Raw genomic sequence first — 24,756 nt, forward strand, 5'->3', positions numbered from 1 at the left:
CACATGATATATCTCCAGGACAGTTAGGACAGGACAAGAAGACATCCAAACTCTTAGAGATACATCTTTAAGTATTTAGGGGTAAAGATTTATAACGTGTGCCACTGACTTTCAAATAGTCCATTACTATACTATATATATATATATATATATAGAGAGAGAGAGAGAGAGAGAGGGAGAGAGAAAGAGAAAGAGAGAGAAACAAATATTTCACAATGTTAACAATTGGTGAATCTCTAGGTGAGGGACATATAGTATTTATTGTACTACTCTTTTTTACTTTTCTATAGGTTTAAAATTTTCCAAGCTAAAAACTTTTAAATACATCCGCCTTTGCAGGCTCAGTGAAATTAAGGAGAAGATGGATTTATTTAAAAATAGAGTTAAGAGGAGATGATAACAAGAGAAGAAATGAAAAGGAAGCTGGCAGAACCAAGAAAAGATGTTAAGGAGAAAAATAAAACCATTGCGCAACTGAAAACCGCATGTAGGTACTGCTGGAGAAAAACACACTACGTAGAGGGAAAGGACGTGAAATGAAAGTGATCAGAGAGAAGAGGAGAGATGGAGGGGACAGACAACTTCAGCAAGCTCACATCAGGGTGTTATCCATTCAGTCATGAATCCATTTGGTATTCATTCAGCAACTGCTAAATGTTAGGTCCATGTCAGGAATCAAGGATGCAAAGTAACCCCAAGAAGTTCAGAAGGAGTAGAAGGATATTACCAGATGCTGGGAAAGGTACTGGGGTAGGGGGCGGTGAGGTGGGGATGGTTAATGGGTACAAAAAAAACCAGGAAGAATGAGTAAGACCAACTATTTGATAGCACAACAGGGTGACTACAGCCAATAATAACTTAAATGTGCATTTAAAAATAACTAAAAGAGTATAATTGGATTGTTTGTAACACAATTATAAAAGCTTGAGGGGATGGATTCCCCATTCTCCATGATGTGATTATTAAACATTGCATGCCTGTATCAAGACATCTCATGTACCCCATAAATATATGTACCTAATAGGTACCCACAAAAATTAAAAATTAAAAAATTTTAAAAGGGAAGCTGAGAAGAAGTAGAGAAAGCAACCACTAACAAGCAGAGCACAGCCTGTTCAGTCTCTAATAGAGGTGTGCTCCGCAGAACCCCAGGGAATAGAGAAGACAGAGTACAAATCTGTCTAGGGTAGGGACTGTACTTGTTTGCTGTGGCCATTGTACCAAGTTACCACAAAACATTGTGGCTTAACATAACACAATTTATTCTCTCACAGTTCTGGAGGCTAGAAGTCCAAATTCAACTTTGTTGGGCTGAAATCAAAGAGTCAGGAGGATACCTGTGATGGCATTTAGGCCTACCTGGGTGAGCCAGGACACTCTCTCCATCTCAAGATCCTTACTTGCAAAGTCCTCTTTTTGCCATGCAAGGTAACATTCGAAGAAGACTTTGGGATCTAGCTGCAGATATCTTTTGCTGGGGGGTCTTTGTTCAGCCTGCTCCAGGGATGGAGTTAGGGAAGCCTCCCAGGGTGATATCTCACCAGGATGAGTGCATTCCGGCAAAGGGCAGGGCAGGTACAGGGGCCCAAGGTGCAGCAAACAAGGGGCCCTGCAGGCCTGAAAGCAGGGGACTGCAGTATAGCTGGTCTGGAGAGGCAAGCAGGAGACGTTTTGTGCCATGGATCCGTAGGCGGTGCTAAGACACAAAGAACTCAAAGAACACAAAGACACAAACTAGAGAAGGATAAGTCCAGATTTGGCTTTTGGAAGACTCATCCTAGCTGCAGTGTGGAGGATGGACTGGCAATGAGAACAGGGAACAGGAAGACCAAGCAGGAGATAGATCTAGGAGTTCAGACAAGAAGTAGAGGCAACGAGGATAGTTAATTAAAACAGGGTCCTAAAGAAACAATACCAGCTGGACGTGGTGGCACACACCTGTAGTCCTGGCTACTCAGGAGGCTGAGGTGGGAAGATCACTTCAGCCCAGGAGTTTGAGGCTGCAGTGAGCTATGATTGTACCACTGCACTCCAGCCTGGGCAACAGAGTGAGACCCTGTTTCTGAAAACAAAAAAGAAAAGAAAAAAGAAACAATATTCATAGCAGGAAACACTGGAGACAACCTGAACTACAGTAATGCTTTTTAGATTACTGGGTGGGTTGTGCTATTTTTACCACTAATCTCCTTCGTTCTTGTAGATAATTGAGTTGTCTGCAATACTAACACAAACTGAGTTAAAACTATAATCCTATATGTGAAAAAGAAGAAAGAAAAATGTTCAGTCAGGAGCAGACTTTTAATTTGTTATCTTGGTTATTGTATGCTATTGGGTTACTGTGTTCCTATCCTGAGAAAGTCGTACAACACCAGATCCAAATCGGGTTATTTAAAAGCCAACATAAAGGCTCAGGGATACATAACACAGTACACTGTTGCTATTCTACAAGCTGTTTCATGCCAATTTTTAATCAACCTTAAAGCCTAGGCAGAAAACCCCAACATATTGCCTTCCCATGCAATTAAGCACGATTACATTTGTCTTTTACTAGGGAACACATTTGTTTATATAATTGTACAGTCTTTATTTTTAAAAACAAAATTTCATTAAAAATAAGCCTGAGTTTTACTAAGAAGCCACCAGGTTTTTTCATTTCTGAGAAATGTAAGTCTCAGCAGAGCAAATTCATGGAAAAAGCAATACATTTAATAACACACCCTTTGAGGGCTTTTAACACTTCGTTAAATGGAGAGCAACAATAGTCAAGAAAAGGTGAGATTCCAGTTAAGGAAGTCTTAAACTTGGTTCTATTACAAAACAGCTTAATCCTGTATAATATTGGGGAGGAAATTTTTGAAACAAAAACAGACATGCTGAACACAAAGAATGCCACTGTCTATGTCCAGGTCAATTAGGGCCTTATAACTTTCATGTTTTACAACAACATGTTTATTATAATAGTTTTAACAACCCGTAGTCCTTTGTTTCCAAAGAAGCAGGATTGCAGGACACCTTTTGCAGGCCCAGCCCAGGTTTGGAACAAGGCTTCCTCTGCAAAAGCTGGATGCTGTGAGCTCTGTCAGCTGCAATGCTCTACCCCACACCTGCCTTGGATTCCGGAGTACATCCTCTATTTGGGAGCAATGCCTGCCTTGAACTCCAACAGTATTTTGTCAGCATCTTTCCCCAAAGACTAAACTCTACAGCCTATATCAAACATCGGCCACTGGGTGAGTTTCTGCCTTGATATGGGGAGGGATTGTGATGATGTTGCCACTCACTCACTGATCTCTGCCAGAGACTCCTGAGGCCCTCACCACCCACTAGATTAGACCTTTCTGAAATCGAGGCAGACAATCAAGTTCAAGTTTGCTATACCCCTTAGACATTGTGACTTGGGCTCTTCACAACCTCTAAAGGGGCAATCCTCACAGCCAAGCTAATTTCCTCATCCCCAAGCCCACTATTCTTGGCAAAAGCCTCACATCCCACTGGCATAGCAGCCAGGTCCCAACACACCTCATGGTCAATGCTCATATGACACCCGCAGGATTCACCGATGGCAATAGTTATTTGGGTCAAACCTTGTTCACAAAGAACTGCCCGTTTCTCTACCATTGTGACCCCAGCAGCCATATCCAAATGTACATCACGATGTTTCCTCTTCTGCTTTGGCTGTCTTATTCACGATCACAAAACAGTACCATGTTAGTTCTGGAAGTTTAACGTAAATAACTCACCAGGTTATATAAGGAGGGTGACTTCTCACCACTCTTTCAAATGTTTTTCAAGTATTTCTAAGGCATTCTCTCTCTCTCTCTCTCTCTCACACATACACATACACACACACACACACACAATGTATATTACAAAAAATGCAGCTACTTTTTGAGGTCATAGTCCATATTTTCTGACTCTTTGGTAACACTGCCTTATAGAGAAGGCCTCTCTGCTTACGGTTTTTCTTGAATGGAATGTTGGTTACATTTTGAACCCTCATTGATTCACTGACCCAGCCTAATGTGGGCTGTGATAAGAGGGAACACAATGCAGACAGCCCCCAAAACAGCCCTGGAACAATCAGAGCCCTGCAAGTCCAGAAGCTGAAGAGGAAATAAAGACCCCCAGAATTCACAGGATTCACCTCAAAATTGAATGAGATATTCAAAATGCTAACATGACCCCTAGGACTCTATACAGCATTATATTAGCACACCATAACCTAAGTCACCTAAATGCACTCAACTTGTCGTACCTACTGAAGGGGTGTTTGTTGATAAGAACTTGCCAAGCAAGAAGCAGCAAGATAGAGACCAAGCAGAGGACACTGCCTTTGCCATTTATTCCCTTTAATTTTTCTATCAATAGGAATGAGTAGAGGCCTTTCTAGAATTCCTTGAGGGTAAGGAGAGATACATTTAGAACTTGGAAATAGTCACTGCTTAGGGATGATGCTTTTGAAAATATTTCAGAAATTAAATCTATAATCTAAGCTTCTAAGGAGATTACTGTTCAGGTGCCACCAACAAAGACAAGGCAGAGTAAGTGAGTTATTCTGGGGAGCCGCTCATGTGAGCCAGGACACAGAAATGAAAGGTCCTGGGTGAGCTGGGAGTGGTGTTAGCCCAAGGGTGTCCCATGAAGACAAAAATCCATAGGAGGAGGACTTAAGCCCACCTGCAGGGACACTGCTGTTGGGGCATCCAGTGCCCTTTCTCTTGGTTACAGGACTCCTATTTCAGGTGGGTGTCCAGTCCTTCTCAAGGGTGCCCATGTGCTTTGGGAACACTAAGCCCAGTAACTCCAGCCTTGGTGACTGGTATGAGACAGGACATGGTCTTAACATCATCCAATCAGACTAAAGCCCATGTTTTTTCATTAGTGGTTGAGAAAGTCAAGCTCTTTCTTCCAGGGGGGTGAAAGGAAGTATGTACCCTAGAGGGGCAAGCCTGCTAAAAGTGGAACCAACAACCCTGAAGAACAAAAGTTGAAAATGAGAGCATTCACCATATTTTTAAAGTCCCCCTGGATGGAGGCTTGACTGAACCTAGAGTTCTTCTGGCCTTTTACATCATCCAAATGGATTACTTTCTTTTCTTATTTAAGTCAGTTAAAGTTAGTTTCTTTCTTTCTTCTTTTTTGTAACTTGCAACCTAAAACCTCTTAACTTACAAAGCACTCATGGTAGGGAAGCCGAGTTCAAAGACCAGAAGAGAGACTGACTCCTCTTGCAAGCTAAAGAAATCAGGCCAATAGTCCAAGTTCATGAAGGAGGAAACAATTTGAGAGTTGCAAAGAAGGTGAAGTGGGGTCAAGTGATGAAATGGTTTAAATGTGTCCCTCAAAGTTCATGTGTTGGAAACTTAATCTTCAATGCAACAGTATTGAAGGGTGTGACCTTTATGAGGTGATTAGGTCATGAGGGCTCTGCCTTCATGAGCGGATTAATGTCTTTGTTTCTGGAGTAGGTTTCTTATAAAAGCAACTTTGGCCCTCTCTTGCTTTCTCTTGCACATTCTTTCACCATGTGATGCGTTCCCTCATGTTATGAGACAGCAAGAAGGCCCTTACCAGATGCAGCCCCTAGACCTTGGACTTCTCAGCCTCCAGAACCATGAGCCAAATAAACTTCTATTGTTTATCAATTACCCAGTCTGTGGTATACTATTATAGCAGCACAAAAAAGACTAAGGTGATTTAGGGAACCAGTGCTAAGGCCACAGGCAAGCAGCCAGACACTCATTTTATGCAGACCTGGTATGACCTGCCAAGCTCAGGGTGGGTCTCTGAAGAAGTCATGCTGGGACAAATGCAATCTTCAGTGAGGCATGGAGCTCATAACTAAATATATGTTAGCCCATATTTACATTAGGGATCAGTCAGCACCTCCTGATATGTGCCAAAGATGGCAAGATACCTTGTTGAGGCTAGGCATGGTGGCTCATACCTGTAATCCCAGCACTTTGGGAGGCCAAGGCAGGTGGATCACCTGAGGTCAGGAGTTTGAGACCAGCCTGGCCAACATGGTGAAACCCCATCTCTACTAAAAATACAAAAATTATCTGGGCGTGGTGGTACACGCCTGTAGTCCCAGCTACTCAGGAGGCTGCGGCAGGAGAATCACTTGAACCCAGGAGGGCAGAGGTTGCAGTGAGCTGAGATCGTACAACTGCAACTGCACTCCAGCCTGGGTGACAGAGTGAGACTCTGTCAAAAAAAAAAAAACAAAAACAAACACATTGAGAGTGACCAAGGGCTGGGAAAGTGACATGATGAGCCAAATGTGTAGTGTGTACATCCTGAGAGCTATATGGAGGGGCAGTAGAGTGCTATCTGTCAGGCCTCATGCAATTAGGATGCTTTGGTGGGCCATGACAGACTGGGTGAAGAGATTTGACTTTATGTAAAATGTAAATCTGTTGGAACATAGGATGGGGAAGGGGGTAGTTAACAGAAGTTATAAATGGAATAGAGGAATATCAGTCTTTCGGAAAAAAAAAAAAAAAACAAGCTAAAATAAATGGCACAAAGTCTTATGTTAACACTAAATGAGCTTTCCTAGGGTGGGGTGGTGGTCCTGCTGGTTGGTTAAACTACAGTCAGGGTCTATGAAATATGGTGACACCACTGCCACCAAACACCTCTATTAGCTGTTCCCAGTGCTACACACACCACCTTTCCAACCTGGAAGTCTGGAAAGTGGCTGAAGACATAGGGAGAATCTCTGCCTTAGTACTTCGAGATATCAAGTGCTCCAATTAGAAAATGACTCTCATTAGGAAGTGTTCTGAAATGTGACTGAAAAGGAGGCAAACATCAAAGAGCGTGAGGAAGGCACTAGATGCAGAGAAATAGTGGTTATGGTTTAAAGAAAGCAAAGTTACATCAAATAACTGACAATTTTTCTTATTTCCATTTGCAATGAGCTGAGTCCAAAAATTACTGATTATTAGATATTTTTATGACATTTCCTATAATATAGGTTGATTGCAATGTAATAATAGCTAGTGTTTATTGGGTACTTGCTATGTGTCTGGCATTTTGCTAACTATTTGACATGCATTATCTTATTTTGTACCTACAACTCTATAAGGTACATATGTATTATTATTATTTCCATTTATATAGAGAAAGCCGAGAAATGGAGAAATCGAGAAACTTGGCAACACATCCAGTAAAGAGCTGAAGCTTTTATAACCGCACAATACAGGAACAAAAAGCATAGCTTTGGGGAATGCCAGCCTTTCCGAGGTAAGTTATCAAATGTCAGTGTGAACAATCATCAACACTGGAAAAAGAAATTGTTTAATTCTCATAAGCTAACAAAATGAATATAACATACCATTTCCCATGCTACCTAGGTGAAGCATGCAAGTTGAATAGTCATAGCAATGCTAGTATTATTTTTTAAGGTTTTAAAAATTACATAGACAACTGTGAAGATAATTATTTTGATGAGTAAATTACTACAATAAATTGTCATACAGAAAATATCCAGATCAAGAATAGAAATTGGGTCCCCACCCAAACCCTCCCTTTCCCTCCTCCAATCACAACCCTCTCTCTTTCCCAGAGGAATCGCTGGCCTGACTTTGTGGCAATCACTTTCTTGCTTTTCCTTATAGCTTTATCACCCAAGTGTGTGCCCCTAAATACTATAGTAAATGGTGTCTTTTTCTGCTGTGTCTTTTAGGTCTGTTTTAATCTATAGGACATCCAACTATCCATTTTTTCCACTTTTTTCCTCATAAAAATGATTTTTTAAGAAACCCTAAATACTATAGTAAATGGTGTCTTTTTCTGCTTCGTCTTTTAGGTCTATTTTAATCTATAGGTCATCCAACTATCCATTTTTTCCCTTTTTTTCCTCATAGAAATGATATTTTAAGAAACCAGGCCATGTATGCTGTAAACTGGCAGTTTTCCATAGCCTGGATTCAGCTGATTGCATCAATGTGAATATTATAACTATGTAGTATGACTCAAGCCATAAGGAGGGTATCAGGTAGATTTAAATGCAAATATCTGGTCTGCCACATACACAAGTATATTAAAACTCAGTTCCTCTAACAAGGGCCCGGGGACTTATTTATTGATTTACAAAAGTTTTGAACAGTTGTTTTGAGGTAATCTCTTAATCTCTTTCTTCCTCCCTCTTCCTTCTTCTTGTTTGTTTTTTTTTTTTTTTCTTTTTAAGGGACAGCATCGTTCTATGTTGCCCATAGAACTGGTCTTGAACTCTTGGGCTCAAGAGATCCTCCTGTCTCAGCCTCCTGAGTAGCTGGGACTACAGGCATGAGCTACCATGCTTGGATTCTTGCTGCCTTATACATACATCACCTAGAAAATCTGATAAAGGAAAAAATGTCACATTGGATACATAAGGAAGGGGACAAAATCAAGTATAAACAAAACAAAATAGAAAAGGGATTTTTCTTAGGAAGGAAATGGAGGGCCGGGCGCGGTGGCTCACACTAGTAATCCCAGCACTTTGGGAGGCCGAGGCGGGTGGATCACGAGGTCAGGAGATCGAGACCATGGTGAAACCCCGTCTCTACTAAAAATACAAAAAAAAATTAGCCGGGCGTGGTGGCAGGTGCCTGTAGTCCCAGGTACTCGGAGAGGCTGAGGCAGGAGAATGGCGTGAACCCGGGAGGCGGAGCTTGCAGTGAGCAGAGATTGCGCCACTGCACTCCAGCCTGGGCGACAGAGCGAGACTCTGCATTTCCGTTTGAGGTACCGGATTCATCTCACTAGGGAGTGCCAAACAGTGGGTATAGGACAGTCGGTGCAGCGCACTGTGCGCAAGCCGAAGCAGGGCGAGGCATTGCCTCACTCGGGAAGCGCAAGGGGTCAGGGAGTTCCCTTTCCTAGTCAAAGAAAGGGGTAACAGACAGCACCTGGAAAATCAGGTCCGTCCCACCCTAATTCTGCGCTTTTCCATCGGGCTTGGAAAACAGCACACCAGGAGATTGTGTCCTGCACCTGGCTCGGAGGGTCCTATGCCCACGGAGTCTCGCTGATTGCTAGCACAGCAGTCTGAGATCAAACTGCAAGGTGGCAGCGAGGCTGGGGGAGGGGCACCCGCCATTGCCCAGGCTTGCTTAGGTAAACAAAGCAGCCAGGAAGCTCCAACTGGGTGGAGCCCACCACAGCTCAAGGAGGCCTGCCTGCTTCTGTAGGCTCCACCTCTGGGGGCAGGGCACAGACAAACAAAAATTCAGCAGGAACCTCTGCAGACTTAAATGTCCCTGTCTGACTGACAGCTTTGAAGAGAGTAGTGGTTTTCCCAACATGCAGCTGGAGATCTGAGAACGGACAGACTGCCTCCTAAAGCGGGTCCCTGACCCCCGAGCAGCCTAACTGGGAGGCACCCCCCAGTAGGGACAGACTGACACCTCACTCGGCCGGGTACTCCTCTGAGACAAAACTTCAGAGGAACTATCAGACAGCTGAATTTGTGATCTCACGAAAATCCGCTGTTCTGCAGCCACCGCTGCTGACACCCAGCCAAACAGGGTCTGGAGTGGACCTCTAGCAAACTCCAACAGACCTGCAGCTGAGGGTCCTGTCTGGTAGAAGGAAAACTAACAAACAGAAAGGACATCCACACCAAAAACGCATCTGTGCATCACCATCATCAAGGACCAAAAGTAGATAAAACCACAAAGATGGGGAAAAAACAGAGCAGAAAAACTGGAAACTCTAAAAAGCAGAGCACCTCTCCTCCTCCAAAGGAACACAGTTCCTCACCAGCAATGGAACAAAGCTGGACGGAGAATGACTTTGATGAGTTGAGAGAAGAAGGCTTCAGACGATCGAACTACTCCGAGCTACGGGAGACAGTTCAAAACAATAGCAAAGAAGTTAAAAACTTTGAAAAAAAATTAGAAGAATGGATAACTAGAATCACCAATGGAGAGAAGGGCTTAAAGGAGCTGATGGAGCTGAAAGCCAAGTATTGAGAACTACGCGAAGATTGCAGAAGCCTCGGTAGCCGATGCAATCAACTGGAAGAAAGGGTATCAGTGATGGAAGATGAAATGAATGAAATGAAGTGAGAAGGGAAGTTTAGAGAAAAAAGAATAAAAAGAAACGAAGAAAGCCTCCAAGAAATTTGGGACTATGTGAAAAGATCAAACCTACGTCTGATTGGTGTACCTGAAAATGACGGGGAGAATGGAACCAAGTTGGAAAACACTCTGCAAGATATTATCCAGGAGAACTTCCCCAATCTAGCAAGGCAGGCCAACATTCAGATTCAGGAAATACAGAGAATGCCAAAAAATACTCCTCGAGAAGAGCAACTCCAAGACACATAATTGTCAGATTCACCAAAGTTGAAATGAAGGAAAAAATGTTAAGGGCAGCCAGAGAGAAAGGTTGGGTTACCTACAAAGGGAAGCCCATCAGACTAACAGCTGATCTCTTGGCAGAAACTCTACAAGCGAGAAGAGAGTGGGAGCTGATATTCAACATTCTTAAAGATAAGAATTTTCAACCCAGAATTTCATATCCAGCCAAACTAAGCTTCATAAGTGAAGGACAAATAAAATACTTTACAGACAAGCAAATGCTGAGTGATTTTGTCACCACCAGGCCTGCCCTAAAAGAGCTCCTGAAGGAAGCACTAAACATGGAAAGGAACAACTGGAACCAGCCACTGCAAAAACATGCCAAATTGTAAAGACCATCGAGGCTAGAAGAAACCGCATCAACTAACGAGTAAATAACCAACTAACATCATAATGACAGGATCAAATTCACACATAACAATATTAACTTTAAATGTAAATGGGCTAAATGCTCCAATGAAAAGACACAGACTGGCAAACTGGATAAGGAGTCAAGACCCATCACTGTGCTGTATTCAGGAAACCCATCTCACGTGCAGAGACACACATAGACTCAAAATAAAGGGATGGAGGAAGATCTATCAAGCAAATGGAAAACAAAAAAAGGCAGGGATTGCAATCCTAGTCTCTGATAAAATAGACTTTAAACCAACAAAGATCAAAAGAGACAAAGAAGGCCATTACATAATGGTAAAGGGATCAATTCAACAAGAAGAGATAACTATCCTAAATATATACGCACCCAACACAGGAGCACTTGGATTCATAAAGCAAGTCCTGAGTGACCTACAAAGGGACTTAAACTCCCACACAATAATAATGGGAGATTTTAACACCCCACTGTCAACATTAGACAGATCAACAAGACAGAAAGTTAACAAGGATATCCAGGAATTGAACTCAGCTCTGCACCAAGCGGACCTAATAGACATCTACAGAACTCTCCACCCCAAATCAACAGAATATACATTTTTTTCAGCACCACACCACACCTATTCCAAAATTGACCACATACTTGGAAGTAAAGCTCTCCTCAGCAAATGTAAAAGAACAGAAATTATAACAAACTGTCTCTCAGACCACAGTGCAATCAAACTAGAACTCAGGATTAAGAAACTCACTCAAAACTGCTCAACTACATGGAAACTGAACAACCTGCTCCTGAATGACTACTGGGTACATAACGAAATGAAGGCAGAAATAAAGATGTTCTTTGAAACCAACGAGAACAAAGACACAACATACCAGAATCTCTGGGACACATTCAAAGCAGTGTGTGGAGGGAAATTTATAGCACTAAATGTCCACAAGAGAAAGCAGGAAAGATCCAAAATTGACACCCTAACATCACAATTAAAAGAACTAGAAAAGCAAGAGCAAACACATTCAAAAGCTAGCAGAAGGCTAGAAGTAACTAAAATCAGAGCAGAACTGAAGGAAATAGAGACACAAAAAACCCTTCAAAAAATTAATGAATCCAGGAGCTGGTTGTTTGAAAAGATCAACAAAATTGATAGACCTCTAGCAAGACTAATAAGAGAGAAGAATCAAATAGATGCAATAAAAAATGAAAAAGGGGATACCACCACCGATCCCACAGAAATACAATCTACCATCAGAGAATACTACAAACACCTCTATGCAAATAAACTAGAAAATCTAGAAGAAATGGATAAATTCCTCGACAAATACACCCTCCCAAGACTAAACCAGGAAGAAGTTGAATCTCTGAATAGACCAATAACAGGCTCTGAAATTGTGGCAATAATCAATAGCTTACCAACCAAAAAGAGTCCAGGACCTGATGGATTCACAGCCGAATTCTACCAGAGGTACAAGGAGGAACTGGTACCATTCCTTCTGAAACTATTCCAATCGATAGAAAAAGAGGGAATCCTCCCTAACACATTTTGAGGCCAGCATCGTCCTGATACCAAAGCCTGGCAGAGACATAACCAAAAAAGAGAATTTCAGACCAATATCCTTGGTAAACACTGCTGCAAAAAGCCTCAATAAAATACTGGCAAACCGAATCCAGCAGCACATCAAAAAGCTTATACACCATGGTCAAGTGGGCTTCATCCCTGGGATGCAAGGCTGGTTCAACATATGCAAATCAATAAATGTAATCCAGCATATAAACAGAACCAAAGACAAAAAACACATGATTATCTCAATAGATGCAGAAAAGGCCTTTGACAAAATTCAACAACCCTTCATGCTGAAAACTCTCAATAAATTAGGTATTGATGGGATGTATCTCAAAATAATAAGAGCTATCTATGACAAACCCACAGCCAATATCATACTGAATGGGCAAAAACTGGAAGCATTCCCTTTGAAAACTGGCACAAGACAGGGATGCCCTCTCTCACCACTCCTATTCAACATAGTGCTGGAAGTTCTGGCCAGGGCAATCAGGCAGGAGAAGGAAATAAAGGATATTCAATTATGAAAAGAGGAAGTCAAATTGTCCCTGTTTGCAGATGACATGATTGTATATCTAGAAAACCCCATTGTCTCAGCCCAAAATCTCCTTAAGCTGATTAGCAACTTCAGCAAAGTCTCAGGATACAAAATCAATGTACAAAAATCACAAGCATTCTTGTACACCAATCACAGACAAACAGAGAGCCAAATCATGAATGAAATCCCTTTCACAATTCTTCAAAGAGAATAAAATACCTAGGAATCCAACTTACAAGGGATGTGAAGGACCTCTTCAAGGAGAACTACAAACCACTGCTCAATGAAATCAAAGAGGATACAAACAAATGAGGAACATTCTATGCTCATGGGTTGGAAGAATCAATATCGTGAAAATGGCCATACTGCCCAAGGTAATTTATAGATTCAATGCCATCCCCATCAAGCTACCAATGACTTTCTTCACAGAATTGGAAAAAACTACTTTAAAGTTCATATGGAACCAAAAAAGAGCCCGCATCGCCAAGTCAATCCTAAGCCAAAAGAACAAAGCTGGAGGCATCACACTACGTGACTTCAAACTATACTACAAGGCTACAGTAATCAAAACAGCATGGTACTGGTACCACAACAGAGACATAGATCAATGGAACAGAACAGAGCCCTCAGAAATAATGTCGCATATGTACAACTATCTGATCTTTGACAAACCTGACAAAAACAAGCAATTGGGAAAGGATTCCCTATTTAATAAATGGTGCTGGGAAAACTGGCTAGCCATATGTAGAAAGCTGAAACTGGATCCCTTCCTTACACCTTATAGAAAAATTAATTCAAGATGGATTAAAGACTTAAATGTTAGACCTAAAACCATTACAATCCTACAAGAAAACCTAGGCAATACTATTCAGGACATAGGTGTGGGCAAGGACTTCATGTCTAAAACACCAAAAGCAATGGCAACAAAAGCCAAAATTGACAAATGGGATCTAATTAAACTAAAGAGCTTCTGCACAGCAAAAGAAACTACCATCAGAGTGAACAGGCAACATACAGAATGGGAGAAAATTTTTGCAACCTACTCATCTGACAAAGGGCTAATATCCAGAATCTACAATGAACTCAAACAAATTTACAAGAAAAAAACAAACAACCCCATCAAAAAGTGGGCGAAGGACATGAACAGACACCTCTCAAAAGAAGACATTTATGCAGCCAAAAAACACATGAAAAAATGCTCATCATCACTGGCCATCAGAGAAATGCAAATCAAAACCACATTGAGATACCATCTCACACCAGTTAGAATGGCCATCATTAAAAAGTCAGGAAACAACAGGTGCTGGAGAGGATGTGGAGACATAGGAACACTTTTACACTGTTGGTGGGACTGTAAACTAGTTCAACCATTGTGGAAGTCAGTGTGGCGATTTCTCAGGGATCTAGAACTAGAAATACCATTTGACCCAGCCATCCCATTACTGGGTATATACCCAAAGGAGTATAAATGCTGCTATAAAGACACATGCACACGTATGTTTATTGCGGCACTATTCACAATAGCAAAGACTTGGAACCAACCCAAATGTCCAACAATGATAAACTGGATTAAGAAAATGTGGCACATATACATCATGGAATACTATGCAGCCATAAAAAATGATGAGTTCATGTCCTTTTTAGGGACATGGATGAAACTGGAAACCATCATTCTCAGTAAACTATCGCAAGGACATAAAACCAAACACCGCATGTTCTCGCTCATAGGTGGGAATTGAACAATGAGAACTCATGGACACAGGAAGGGGAACATCACACTCTGGGGACTGTTGTGGGGTTGGGGGAGGGGGGAGGGACAGCAGTAGGAGATATACCTAATGCTAAATGACGTGTTAATGGGTGCAGCAAAACAACATGGCACATGGATACATATGTAACAAACCTGTACATTGTGCACATGTACCCTAAAACCTAAAGTATAATAATAATAAAAAATAAAAAAAATTTAAAAAAAGGAAGGAAATGGAAAGGACCAGCAAGCAACCTCTACTCAGCCCTTTGATTATTTGAAAGTTTTGCACTATTCTTTCTTTAAGAGATAGTCATATGCAGCTACTAGCCTAAAAGAGATAGATGGTAGCAAAGCAAAATTAATAAAAGGGTAATATAAAACTCAGCATGATTTTTCTCAAGTCCAGCAAGACAGAAGCCTTAATCATTTTCCCCTCGCATGGACTCTTACCACATTGTTTTCAAGCCTTAGTTTCTAGCAATGGCCTTCAGGCATGGAATAAAAGTAGTTTTGCAGTTAAACCCACTTGCTGTAAGATCTCGGGGCAAGTTATTTAACACAACTGTCCTTACATGAGCAGTGGGGATAATACATACCTTACGAGGTTGACGGGGGCTCATATGAGATAACAGCTATAAAGTGTCATATAGTAAATGCATAACAAATGTCAGTCTCCTCGCCGCCCTCCTCCCTGCCAAGTTGTATCAATTTTCCCTTAAATATGTTGACTTTAAAATCCAAGCCATTGAAAATCAAAAGTTCAAAGAAAGGGCATAAAGAATCCTGAAGTTTCATCTCACCCTATGCAGAATAAACCTTTCTGACTATGTCCTTGTGAATTTAGACATTTAACAATATGCATAAACTTAAAGAACCAACAACAAAATCCTCCTTCCCATTATTTCCCACATTTTCCCTCTTCTGTCCATTCTCTCTACAAACTTTGCTGGTTTGGCTCTTATTTATTCAACCACATAGCACGAGGGAAGCTGGAGATCTTTTGGTCCAACTCTAATTTTTACCAATAAGGAAACCGACATCCAGAGAAATTAAGTGATTTGTCCAAGTATGCTAGTTAACAGCAGAGGTGACAGACTCTAGCACTGGTTGCAAATTAAATGCCTATGTTTTGAACTTTCACATGGACCGCATAAATATGTACAAGTATTATGTATCCATAAAAATTAAAAAATCTTAAAAAATGCATATGGGGGTCAGTAGGTAAAAGAAAAGAGAACCAAGAGAGCTATAGTGGGGAGCTCAGCTTGCTTTAAACATGAGTGATCATGTGGGGGAAAAGGCCCAGCATTGCTGGAACTCCTAATATTTAAAGAGATGATGGAAACTTGAAATTTTATATTTAATCTTCTCTTCTCATTTTTAAGTGTTGGCAATGTATTGAAGACTTTGAAGCCTCTCTGCTGGTCAAACAAGATGTATCTGTAGGCTGGATTTAGTCCACAGCTGGCCAGTTTGAAAACTCTGAATCCTGCTAGCCTTAATGTAAGTTGTTTTAAATTTAATTTGCTTTGATCCTGCACTCCTGCTCAAAAAAATTTTCAATGGCTCCCCACTGCCTACAAGGTAAAGTCCAAACTTTGTCACCAGTCCTTCAAGGCAACCCATGACTATATCAAAGACCCCAAGCCATATTTCCACCTTATAGTCAGTCTCCATCTTCCACTGCAACCAGAATGATGGTTGAATTGTACTCTAGGAAGGAAAATATTCAGAAAGGCACCAGTCCAGGCCATGAGGGCTGCTCCTGGGTCCCTAAGCTTTTTTCTTTCCTGCAGTGCCCTACACTGTGCATGCCTATCAGTGAAACCCTGTCCATCATTAACTGTCCAGCTCAAATACCACCTCTCCACAAAACATCCCTGATGGCCCAGCCAAATGCCCCTTTGCTCTGAATTTCGATGGGACTTTATATCACTCACATGACACTTACAACATACTGCCTTGTTTTGGCATTACCTACATAGCTCATTTTCCCAAACACCTAATAATATTCACAGAAGGAAGAGTTTGGGTCTTGCACTATATTGAATATCCCTGCAGTGCTTTGTACATAGCATGGAGCTCAGTAAACATCTTGGGAACATTATCCTTCTCTACTGAAAACTTGTGGATCAAACATAAAGTGCCTTTAGTTTACCTGGCACAACTCCATCACTTCTATACTTCTATAGGCCAGGCTTTTCACCAAGCACACAGCGTCTGAGTAGTGCAGAGGGCAAAGACTTCACTTCCCTGCTCCTAAGGCATCTTCCCCCACTGAACTACTACTCTTGAGTTGCTTTGAGGTTTCTTCCTCCAGAAGCACCCACACCTTTGTCTTAGACAACATTGATTCTAAGTGGCCACTGTCAAACATTCATCTATTACATGAAAGCATTCCAGGGAAGTTTGTCTTTTTCTATGTAGTAAGGTTAATTGATCAGATTTGATGATAATCACTTTGGAAGGGACAAAGGGACAGAGAACTAGGCTATCAGCCAACACGCACTGTGCAAATATTTTAGTTGTGATAAAACCAATGGAGGCAAGCAAATAAGCATCATTCAGCTGTGGCTAGTTAGCAACCAACATTCATTTTGATTGTGGGAGTGACACATTTATATCTCACACTTTGTTTTTCTGGAGCCACACCCATTTTCAGCCATTTCTATTCAGTGTCAAAAAAGACAAGAAAAACTAGACCCAATTTTATTTTTACTGGCCTGGACGACACCAGAGGCACTCAATAAAATGCTTCTCAAGTAAACTTTTTAAACATTAATTTTTACTTTTGCTTAACACAAATGCAATTACTGAAAAGATAAAATACCACCGTCTTATAAGAGGGCCTAAATTTGCACAATAATGAGAAAACTTGATAACAGTCTTATCTCAAACCAGCAAAGTTTAGATGTCAGCTCAGTAATTTCAATTAGCACATTCTGGATACATCCTTTCTAACCTGTACAAATACACACTGTCAAAGGCAAATTAAGCCTTGCAAACAGTATTTATTTGCCTCGCATTTATGTCACATGATAATCTGTGTTTGGATATCAGAGAGCCAAGACAATCAAGAATTCCAGGAAATGTCAAAGAAAACTAATGACTACAGAGGTTTCCACTGTGAAAACAATGTCCTGTTTTTGGATGATCACATCTGCTAACCCTCTATTTTTTTTTTTTATCAAGAGGGGATAGATAACTCATTCTTAAACTTATATTGGGAATGCTTCTAATAAAAGAATCATAGATAGACTCAAGTTCCCATAAAAATGATGCTTTTCTTTGTAATTTCTATGGGTAGAAGAAAGGATAAATGGGGATGGATTACAAACATTGATCAAGAGGCTCTGTGTACCCTCATTTTTCCTATTTTTATATCTTTTATGATGAAATGACTTAAAGCAATACTCTCCCCTCTTGAAAACTAATAAAGTGAACATGCTTATTTATCTTACTTATTCTTTATACAAATATATTGTCTTCTGCATTCAGAAATTAATATTTAAAACACTTCAGGCATAAAAGGAATCTAGATCTTTGATAATTGGTTAAACTCTCCGATTTAGAACAACAGCAACAAATATTTTCTGATTATATTGTTGCAAAAATAAAAGTATCCATGGTTTTGTTAAAGAACAAGAACAAAGTAACACATTTAATGAAAACAGGAGGAAGCCTGGAATCCACCGTGATAAAACTCAGTTGCAATATGAACGCTGCTAGAGGAAGGGCTGGCCAGAGCTCTTCCTCATCTTAAACCAAGCCAAAAATAAATGGGCGGCTCCAAGTCCCTTTGATTTTGTTAAATGTATATTTCCAGTGTAAACTGGCGTTGTTTAAGTTAACAATGTTTTCCCAAAGGGCGGGTGGGAAAGGATGAGAGTCCTGCAAATGCAACCTGAGAAAATGTGTTCCTCGCACGGAAATGGAAGGGCTGTGTTGAGATACCAGGGACACACGCAGGGCATCTGCGCGAGATGACATTAGGTTGCCCTTAATGAGTTTTCTGCTTCTGACAACAGGGTGTCACTTTTTTTTCTTTTCTTTTAACTGTAAAAGGATCCTGGGGTGAAAATGAGTAGAGAATTGCCCCCACACTCCTAGATTCCTTCCGGGAGAAGAGGGCGGACGCAGGCTGGGGAGGCGGGATCGGGACCCGGAGGCCCAGGAACGGGCGGCTGAGGTCAAGGCCGAGGACCTGGGCGCCCACTCCCAGTGCCGGGTGCCCGGGAGAGGAACACTGGGCGGACCCCCGCGCTCCCGGATGAGGCGGACTTAGGTCAATGCAGGAAATATCGCATGTCAGCTCTTCCCACTCGGAGAGGCCGGCTGTCTTCCTGAGAGCTGGCAGGAAAGCGGCAGAGGCGTAGAGGCGCCCGGAGCCAGCCGCCCCGGCCGTGTCCCCACGGGTCTGCGAGGGCTGCGGGGCGGCCCTTACCTGGTTCCTGCGGTACCAGTCGCCCGAGAGGGAGCCGTTGCCGGCGCCTGGTGCCCCGTACGTGAAATTCAGTGACAGCTCGTCCAGGGCGGCCGAGGCGGCGTCCCCGGAGCCCGCGGGCGCCAACGCTGCCATGAGGTCTCGCTCCCGGGGCTCGGGCTCCGGCTCGGGCTGCGGCCAGGTACCCGCCCTGTTGCACTGCGAGGAGGCCGCGCCTCAGCCACTTCCTGCTCGGCGCCCGGGAGAGGCGGGCGCGCCGAGGCCACCTGGCTCCCGCCCCCGCGCGGCCGCAGGTGCTCCCAGTCTGGCCGGGCGCTGCCTCTTCTCCTCCGGCGCGAGGTGTCCGCTGGGAGCCCGGCGGTCTGCGGCCTCCCGGGGCCGCCCGGCTAGCACCGCGCCCTCCTCCCGCTGGGCCAGTGTCTGCATCCTCCGGGCCGCACTGCCCAGGGGGCAATCCCCGCGGCCGTCCGCAACGGGTCCCCGCGCCTGTCGGGGCCAGAATCAGATCATCTCCGATGTAAACATTTGTCCAAGTCAATGGAAGAGGAGGAGACACTGACTAACCCAAAGCAGCTACCATCTCCCATCTCTACCTGGCAATTCCAGTCCTCTATCACATATGTAGTGTTTCTCACCGATATTTTAAAAATTGATTGCATATGAAAAAGTCATGAGTTCTCAGAAATATTGTAAACAATATGAGAAGAAAAGATCCGAACGATTAAATCTCAGTGCCAGTGCTTGATAGATACCTTAGTAAATATGCCTTGAATGAGGAATGTGGTAGCCGTAGGACCCCAGAGTGCGATGACTGGATTGGGTTTGCTTAAGATGGGACCAGGTGGAATTGCTGAAAAGTTGCCAGCTACTGTATATATGAATTTTGGATGAAAGATAAATGTTGTTATAAATCTTAAGAACTCTAACGAGATGTTCTGGTTTTACCTGTATTCAAATTCTAATGTGTGACCACAAATGATCTGTAAGGTATTTCTCACTTTAAAAAGACCATGATTCTATACTGTTGCCTGAAACCTGATAGTTGCCTTCTTTTGTTTACACAATGCTGAGGTTTTTCTTAGATAATGTGCTTTGACTTCCATGAGTTCCTGAGAGACCTTCAAGAAAAGAGAATTGCTGCCTAGAAGGGAACAGGGACAGTTTTCAGTGTTTCTTAGGGGAAATGTGCAAATGAGAGAAAAGAGTGAGAAAAAACCATTTCACATACAGAAAAAACAAGACATGTCGTCTCAGAAATTGTGCAGTTTCTTTCTTAAGCACTCGAGATGTTCAGTGAACAGCTAACAATTGTAGGTAACTATTCCCAATTTTAAGAGGCTGATTTACTTCAAATAAATATCTGAAGGAAAAAGGTCTCCATTTGTTATATTACATTTTATTTTATTTTTTGAGACAGGGTCTTGCTCTGTTGCCCAGGCTGGAGTGCAGTGGTGTGATCTTGACTCACTGCAGCCTCATATTCCTGAGCCCAAGAGATCCTCCCACCTAGGACTACATACAGGTACATGCCACCATGCCCAGCTAATTTTTTTTCTTTTTAAGATAGAGTCTCTCTGTCTTGCCCAGGCTGGAGTGCAGTGGCACAATCTCAGCTCACTGCAACCTCTGCCTCCTGGGTTCAAACAATGCTCCCGCCTCAGCCTCCTGAGCTGGGACTACATGTGCACACCACCATGCCTGGCTAATTTTTGTATTTTTAGTAGAGACAGTGTTTCACGGTGTTGGCCAGGCTGGCCTCAAGCTCCTGACCTCCAGTGATCCCCCTGTCTTGGCCTCCCAAAGTGCTGGGATTACAGGTGTGAGCCACCACACCAGGCCCCGGCTAATATTTTTCTAATTTTGTGTAGGGACAGGGTCTCGCTATTTTTCCTAGGCTGGTCTAGAACTCCTTGGCCTCAAACAGTTGTCCCACCTCGGCCTCCCAAAGTGGTGGGATTACAGGTGTGAGCTGCCATGACTTGTCTGATAAGTTTTCTATAACATCACATTAATTGATATTGGTGACTTCATTAATGCTTCTTTCTCTTCACATGCTTTAGGGTGCAAGTAACAGAATATCCAAATAAAAGTGGCTTAAACAATAAATATCTGCTATCTCCAGAGGAATGTGTCTCTATGTGATTCTATTATGTCATCACTTACACCTTTCTGCTCTGCTATCCCTGAGGTACTGGCCTTGTCCATTGAGGGAGGAAAGCCTTTTCCAGAATCCTCCCAGCATCCTTTCACCTCAGATCCCATTGGCTGGGACTGGGTCACATGCCCATGTTCTACCAGCAAGGGAGGCTGGGAAAGTGATTCTTGGGTATTTCCAGCCTAATGAGAGGTGACCTCTACCAACCAGGATGAGTGGGAATGCCGTGGGGGCATGGGGGAGGGGAAACAGTCAAGCCTGGTACAACCACTCTTTAGTATTTTTCTATCAGCCAGATTATAGGTAGTTGTACAGTTGCTAACAAACAATACGAAATGGATTGTGTTACTTTCTGGTTTAAAATGCCTCGACGGGCAGATCACAAGGTCAGGAGATCAGACCATCCTGGCTAACACGGTGAAACCCCGTCTCTACTAAAAATACAAAAAATTAGCTGGGTGCATGGTGGCGGGCACCTGTAGTCCTAGCTATTCGGGAGGCTGAGGCAGGAGAATGGTGTAAACCCAGGAGGTGGAGGTTGCAGTGAGCCGAGATCATGCCACTGCACTCCAGCCTGGGCGAGAGAGCGAGACTCCGTCTCAAAAAAAAATAAAAATAAAAAAATAAAATATAATGCCTCGAAGCCTCCCCATTGCCATAATGAAGTCCAAACTTTTTTTTTTTTTTTTTTTTTTTTTTTTTTTTTTTTTTTGACAGAGTCTTGCTCTGTCACCCAGGCTGGAGTGCAGTGGCACAATCTCGGCTCACTGCAGGCTCTGCCTCCCGGGTTCACGCCATTCTTCTGCCTCAGCCTTCTGAGTAGCTGGGACTACAGGCACCTGCCACCACGCCCAGCTAATTTTTTGTATTTTTAGTAGAGTCGGGGTTTCACCATGTTAGCCAGGATGGTCTCGATCTCCTGACCTCATGATCCACCCACCTCAGTCTCTCAAAGTGCTGGGATTACAGGCGTGAGCCACTGAACCCAGCCAATTTTTTTTTTTTTTTTAATTTTTTTGTAGAGATGGGGTCTCATTGTGTTTCCCAGACTGGTCTAGAACTCCTGGCCTCAAACAATTCAGTGAGACTTCTGAATAAAACTAAGTTTAATTCTTTAAAAGCTTGATTTTTTTTCCTTTAGTTGATACTCTGCTGTACTCAACTTGTTCCCATTTTATTTCTTAATTTAAAAAATCATTTTCAATTTCTTTACATTTGTTTAAAGCCTCTAATTTTGGAGGAAGACGGTACATGATGCAGAGATTTGATGTACAGCCTACCACGTGCTGTTCTCTAGATTCCAAGATGTCACTGCCGTTGCTGCTGCTGTCCTAGTGTGTGTGGGTGGTTGAAACGAAGAATTCGTGACCAGCGTTCCTTCCCACACAGTTCACAAGGAGGCGGCAGGAATGCCATGTGAACTATTTTGGTCCCAGCAGCGTAGGCGGAGCTGTGGAGATTGTTCTGTACTTTGTGACGGCCTCTACCTCTCGTGGGATTTCTTCAGGGGATATCCTGTTCACTTTACGGGATGCCAAAAGCTAAAAAAAGTGCTGAAACGTGGAGGTCTGTCTTCCTCAGTTAATTTGAAGAACTCTACTCTGGTGCCAAATCATTTACTTAGAGAGCAGGGTTAGATTTTGCCTACCTTGCCTGGGATCAGTCACTGGCAGCATTAACAAAACAGTTTTTTGTTTTCTCTCAACTTTTTTTTAGATACAGGGGTACATGTGCAGGTTTGTTACATGGGTTTCTTGCATCCAGGTAGTGAGCATAGTACCAATAGGTAGTTTTTCAACCTATGCCCTCCTCCTTCCCTCCCCTCTCTAGTAGTCCGCAGTGTTGATTGTTCCCATGAATAAAATGTTTTTTTTTTAATTCATCTCTAGCACAATTCAGTCAATACTAGTTGTGTTACCATAAACATTACCCAAATTAGGAGCTTTTAACGGGCCAAAGTAGAGAAGGGTATGGATTAATTCAGGTATCTCACATCATAAGCCAAGTCCAGATTAGAGACTTTGATGAGAGAGGCGAAACTTTAAATCTTACAGAATAACATATGACACCATCTCTATAAACAGCAGTTTAGCAATTGTTAAAGTGCAAACACAAGGCAGACTGTCTGGGTTCAAATCCTGACTCCACTGCTTATTTGCTGTATGACCTCATCTAGTTGCTCAATTTCTCTGAGCCTTGTCTTCATCACCTGTAAAAGGGAGATGATAAAGAGTACCCGAAACATAGAAAGTACTCAATAACTGCCGGCTATAACCTTGCAATAGGGAAGCATCCCTTAAACAAATTAAAAAATACAATCCACATAGACAAAGATTCATAAGTGCAATTACAATAAAACTAAGAACTTTTTTTTTTTTTTGAGACAGGGTCTTGCTCTGTTGCCCAGGCTGGAGTGCAGTGGTGCAATTTTGGCAGGAACGAAGCCTTGATCTCCCAGGCTCAATCCATCCTCCCGCCTCAGCCTCCTGAGTAGCTGGGACTACAGGCTCACACCATGACGCCCAGCTAATTTTTGTGTTTTTTGTAGAAATGGGGTTTCACCATGTTGCCCAGGCTGGTCTCAAATTCCTGGGCTCAAGCAATCTGCCTGCTTTGGCCTCCCAAAGTGTGGGTTTACAGGCATAAGCCACCACGCCCAGCCAAACTGAGAACTTTTATACATCAATAGGCACCATGAAGTGTAAAAAGATAAGTCAGAAACCGAGAACCTTAATACAAAAATACCAGTCAGGCATGGTGGCGCCTGCCTGTAGTCTCAGCTACTTGGGGAGGCTGAGGCAGGAGGATCACCTGAGCCCGGGAGATCAAAGCTGCCCTGAGCTGTGATCATGCCACTGCACTCTAGCCTGGGCAATGGAGTGAGACCCTGTCTCAAAAAAACAAAACAAAACAAAACAAAACAAAAATCAAACTCAGAACTTTTATTTCTCACAGATATGACTGACCAAGGATTCACATCCAGAATATATAAATAACTCCTTCAGGTCAATAAGGAAAAGTCAGACAACCTGGTAGAAAAATGGGCAAAAACATAAAGAGGTAGTCTTCATAAGAAAAACTATAAATGGCTAATAAACATATAAAATACTTCCATTTCACCAGTAATCAGAAAAATACAAAATAATATCTCCAATGAGAACCATTTTACACCTGCTGGTTGGCAAAAAAAAATTTTTAATTTGCATACCAAGTGCCGATAAGGATGTGGAGCAAAAGAAGCTCTTATTTAGTGCTGATGCTATTGACATTGGAAAGAGTTTGACAGTATTTGGTAAAGATGAAGATGTACATGTGAATTTCACTCTTATGTACATACCCCAGAGAAATTTACGTACCTGGACAGCAGAAGAGATGTACAAGAATAACAGCACTCTTTGTAACAGCAAAAAAACAAAAACAAAAACCAAACAAACAAAAAACTGGAAGCAGCTCAAATGTCCATCAGCAGGAATAGTGGGCAAATGAATTTTGATACATTTATATAATGGAACACAGCAATGAAATTACCTGAATGACAACCACCTAATAGCCACAGCAACATGGATGAATCCCACAAACATAA

General features: G+C 42.3%; 1 protein-coding gene and 1 long non-coding RNA gene across 6 annotated transcripts in view; one reads left to right on the forward strand and one right to left on the reverse strand.

Moving 5' to 3' along the window:
* NIPAL2 (NIPA like domain containing 2) overlaps positions 1–20,633 on the reverse strand; it is a 106,272-nt gene extending 85,639 nt beyond the window's left edge. For all 4 annotated transcript variants that reach the window (XM_055286875.2, XM_055286873.2, XM_055286871.2 and 1 more), the window contains exon 1: positions 19,019–20,633. In XM_055286875.2, the coding sequence (XP_055142850.1) occupies positions 19,019–19,153 (135 nt within the window). In that variant the 5' untranslated portion in view covers positions 19,154–20,633. The remainder of the gene's footprint in view (positions 1–19,018) is intronic.
* The window catches only part of LOC129486647 (uncharacterized), a 29,293-nt gene continuing 5,916 nt past the window's right edge, over positions 1,380–24,756 (forward strand). Inside the window, exons 1-3 of one of the 2 annotated variants that reach the window (XR_008659041.1) lie at positions 1,380–1,428; positions 2,994–3,230; positions 7,129–7,251. This is a non-coding gene — a long non-coding RNA (uncharacterized lncRNA). Of the gene's footprint in view, positions 1,429–2,641; positions 3,231–7,128; positions 7,252–24,756 lie in introns of those variants that run through there. The other variant, XR_010121720.1, reaches the window with a different exon arrangement.

This window comes from Symphalangus syndactylus, chromosome 7, assembly GCF_028878055.3.
Source record: "Symphalangus syndactylus isolate Jambi chromosome 7, NHGRI_mSymSyn1-v2.1_pri, whole genome shotgun sequence".
NCBI lineage: Eukaryota > Metazoa > Chordata > Mammalia > Primates > Hylobatidae > Symphalangus > Symphalangus syndactylus.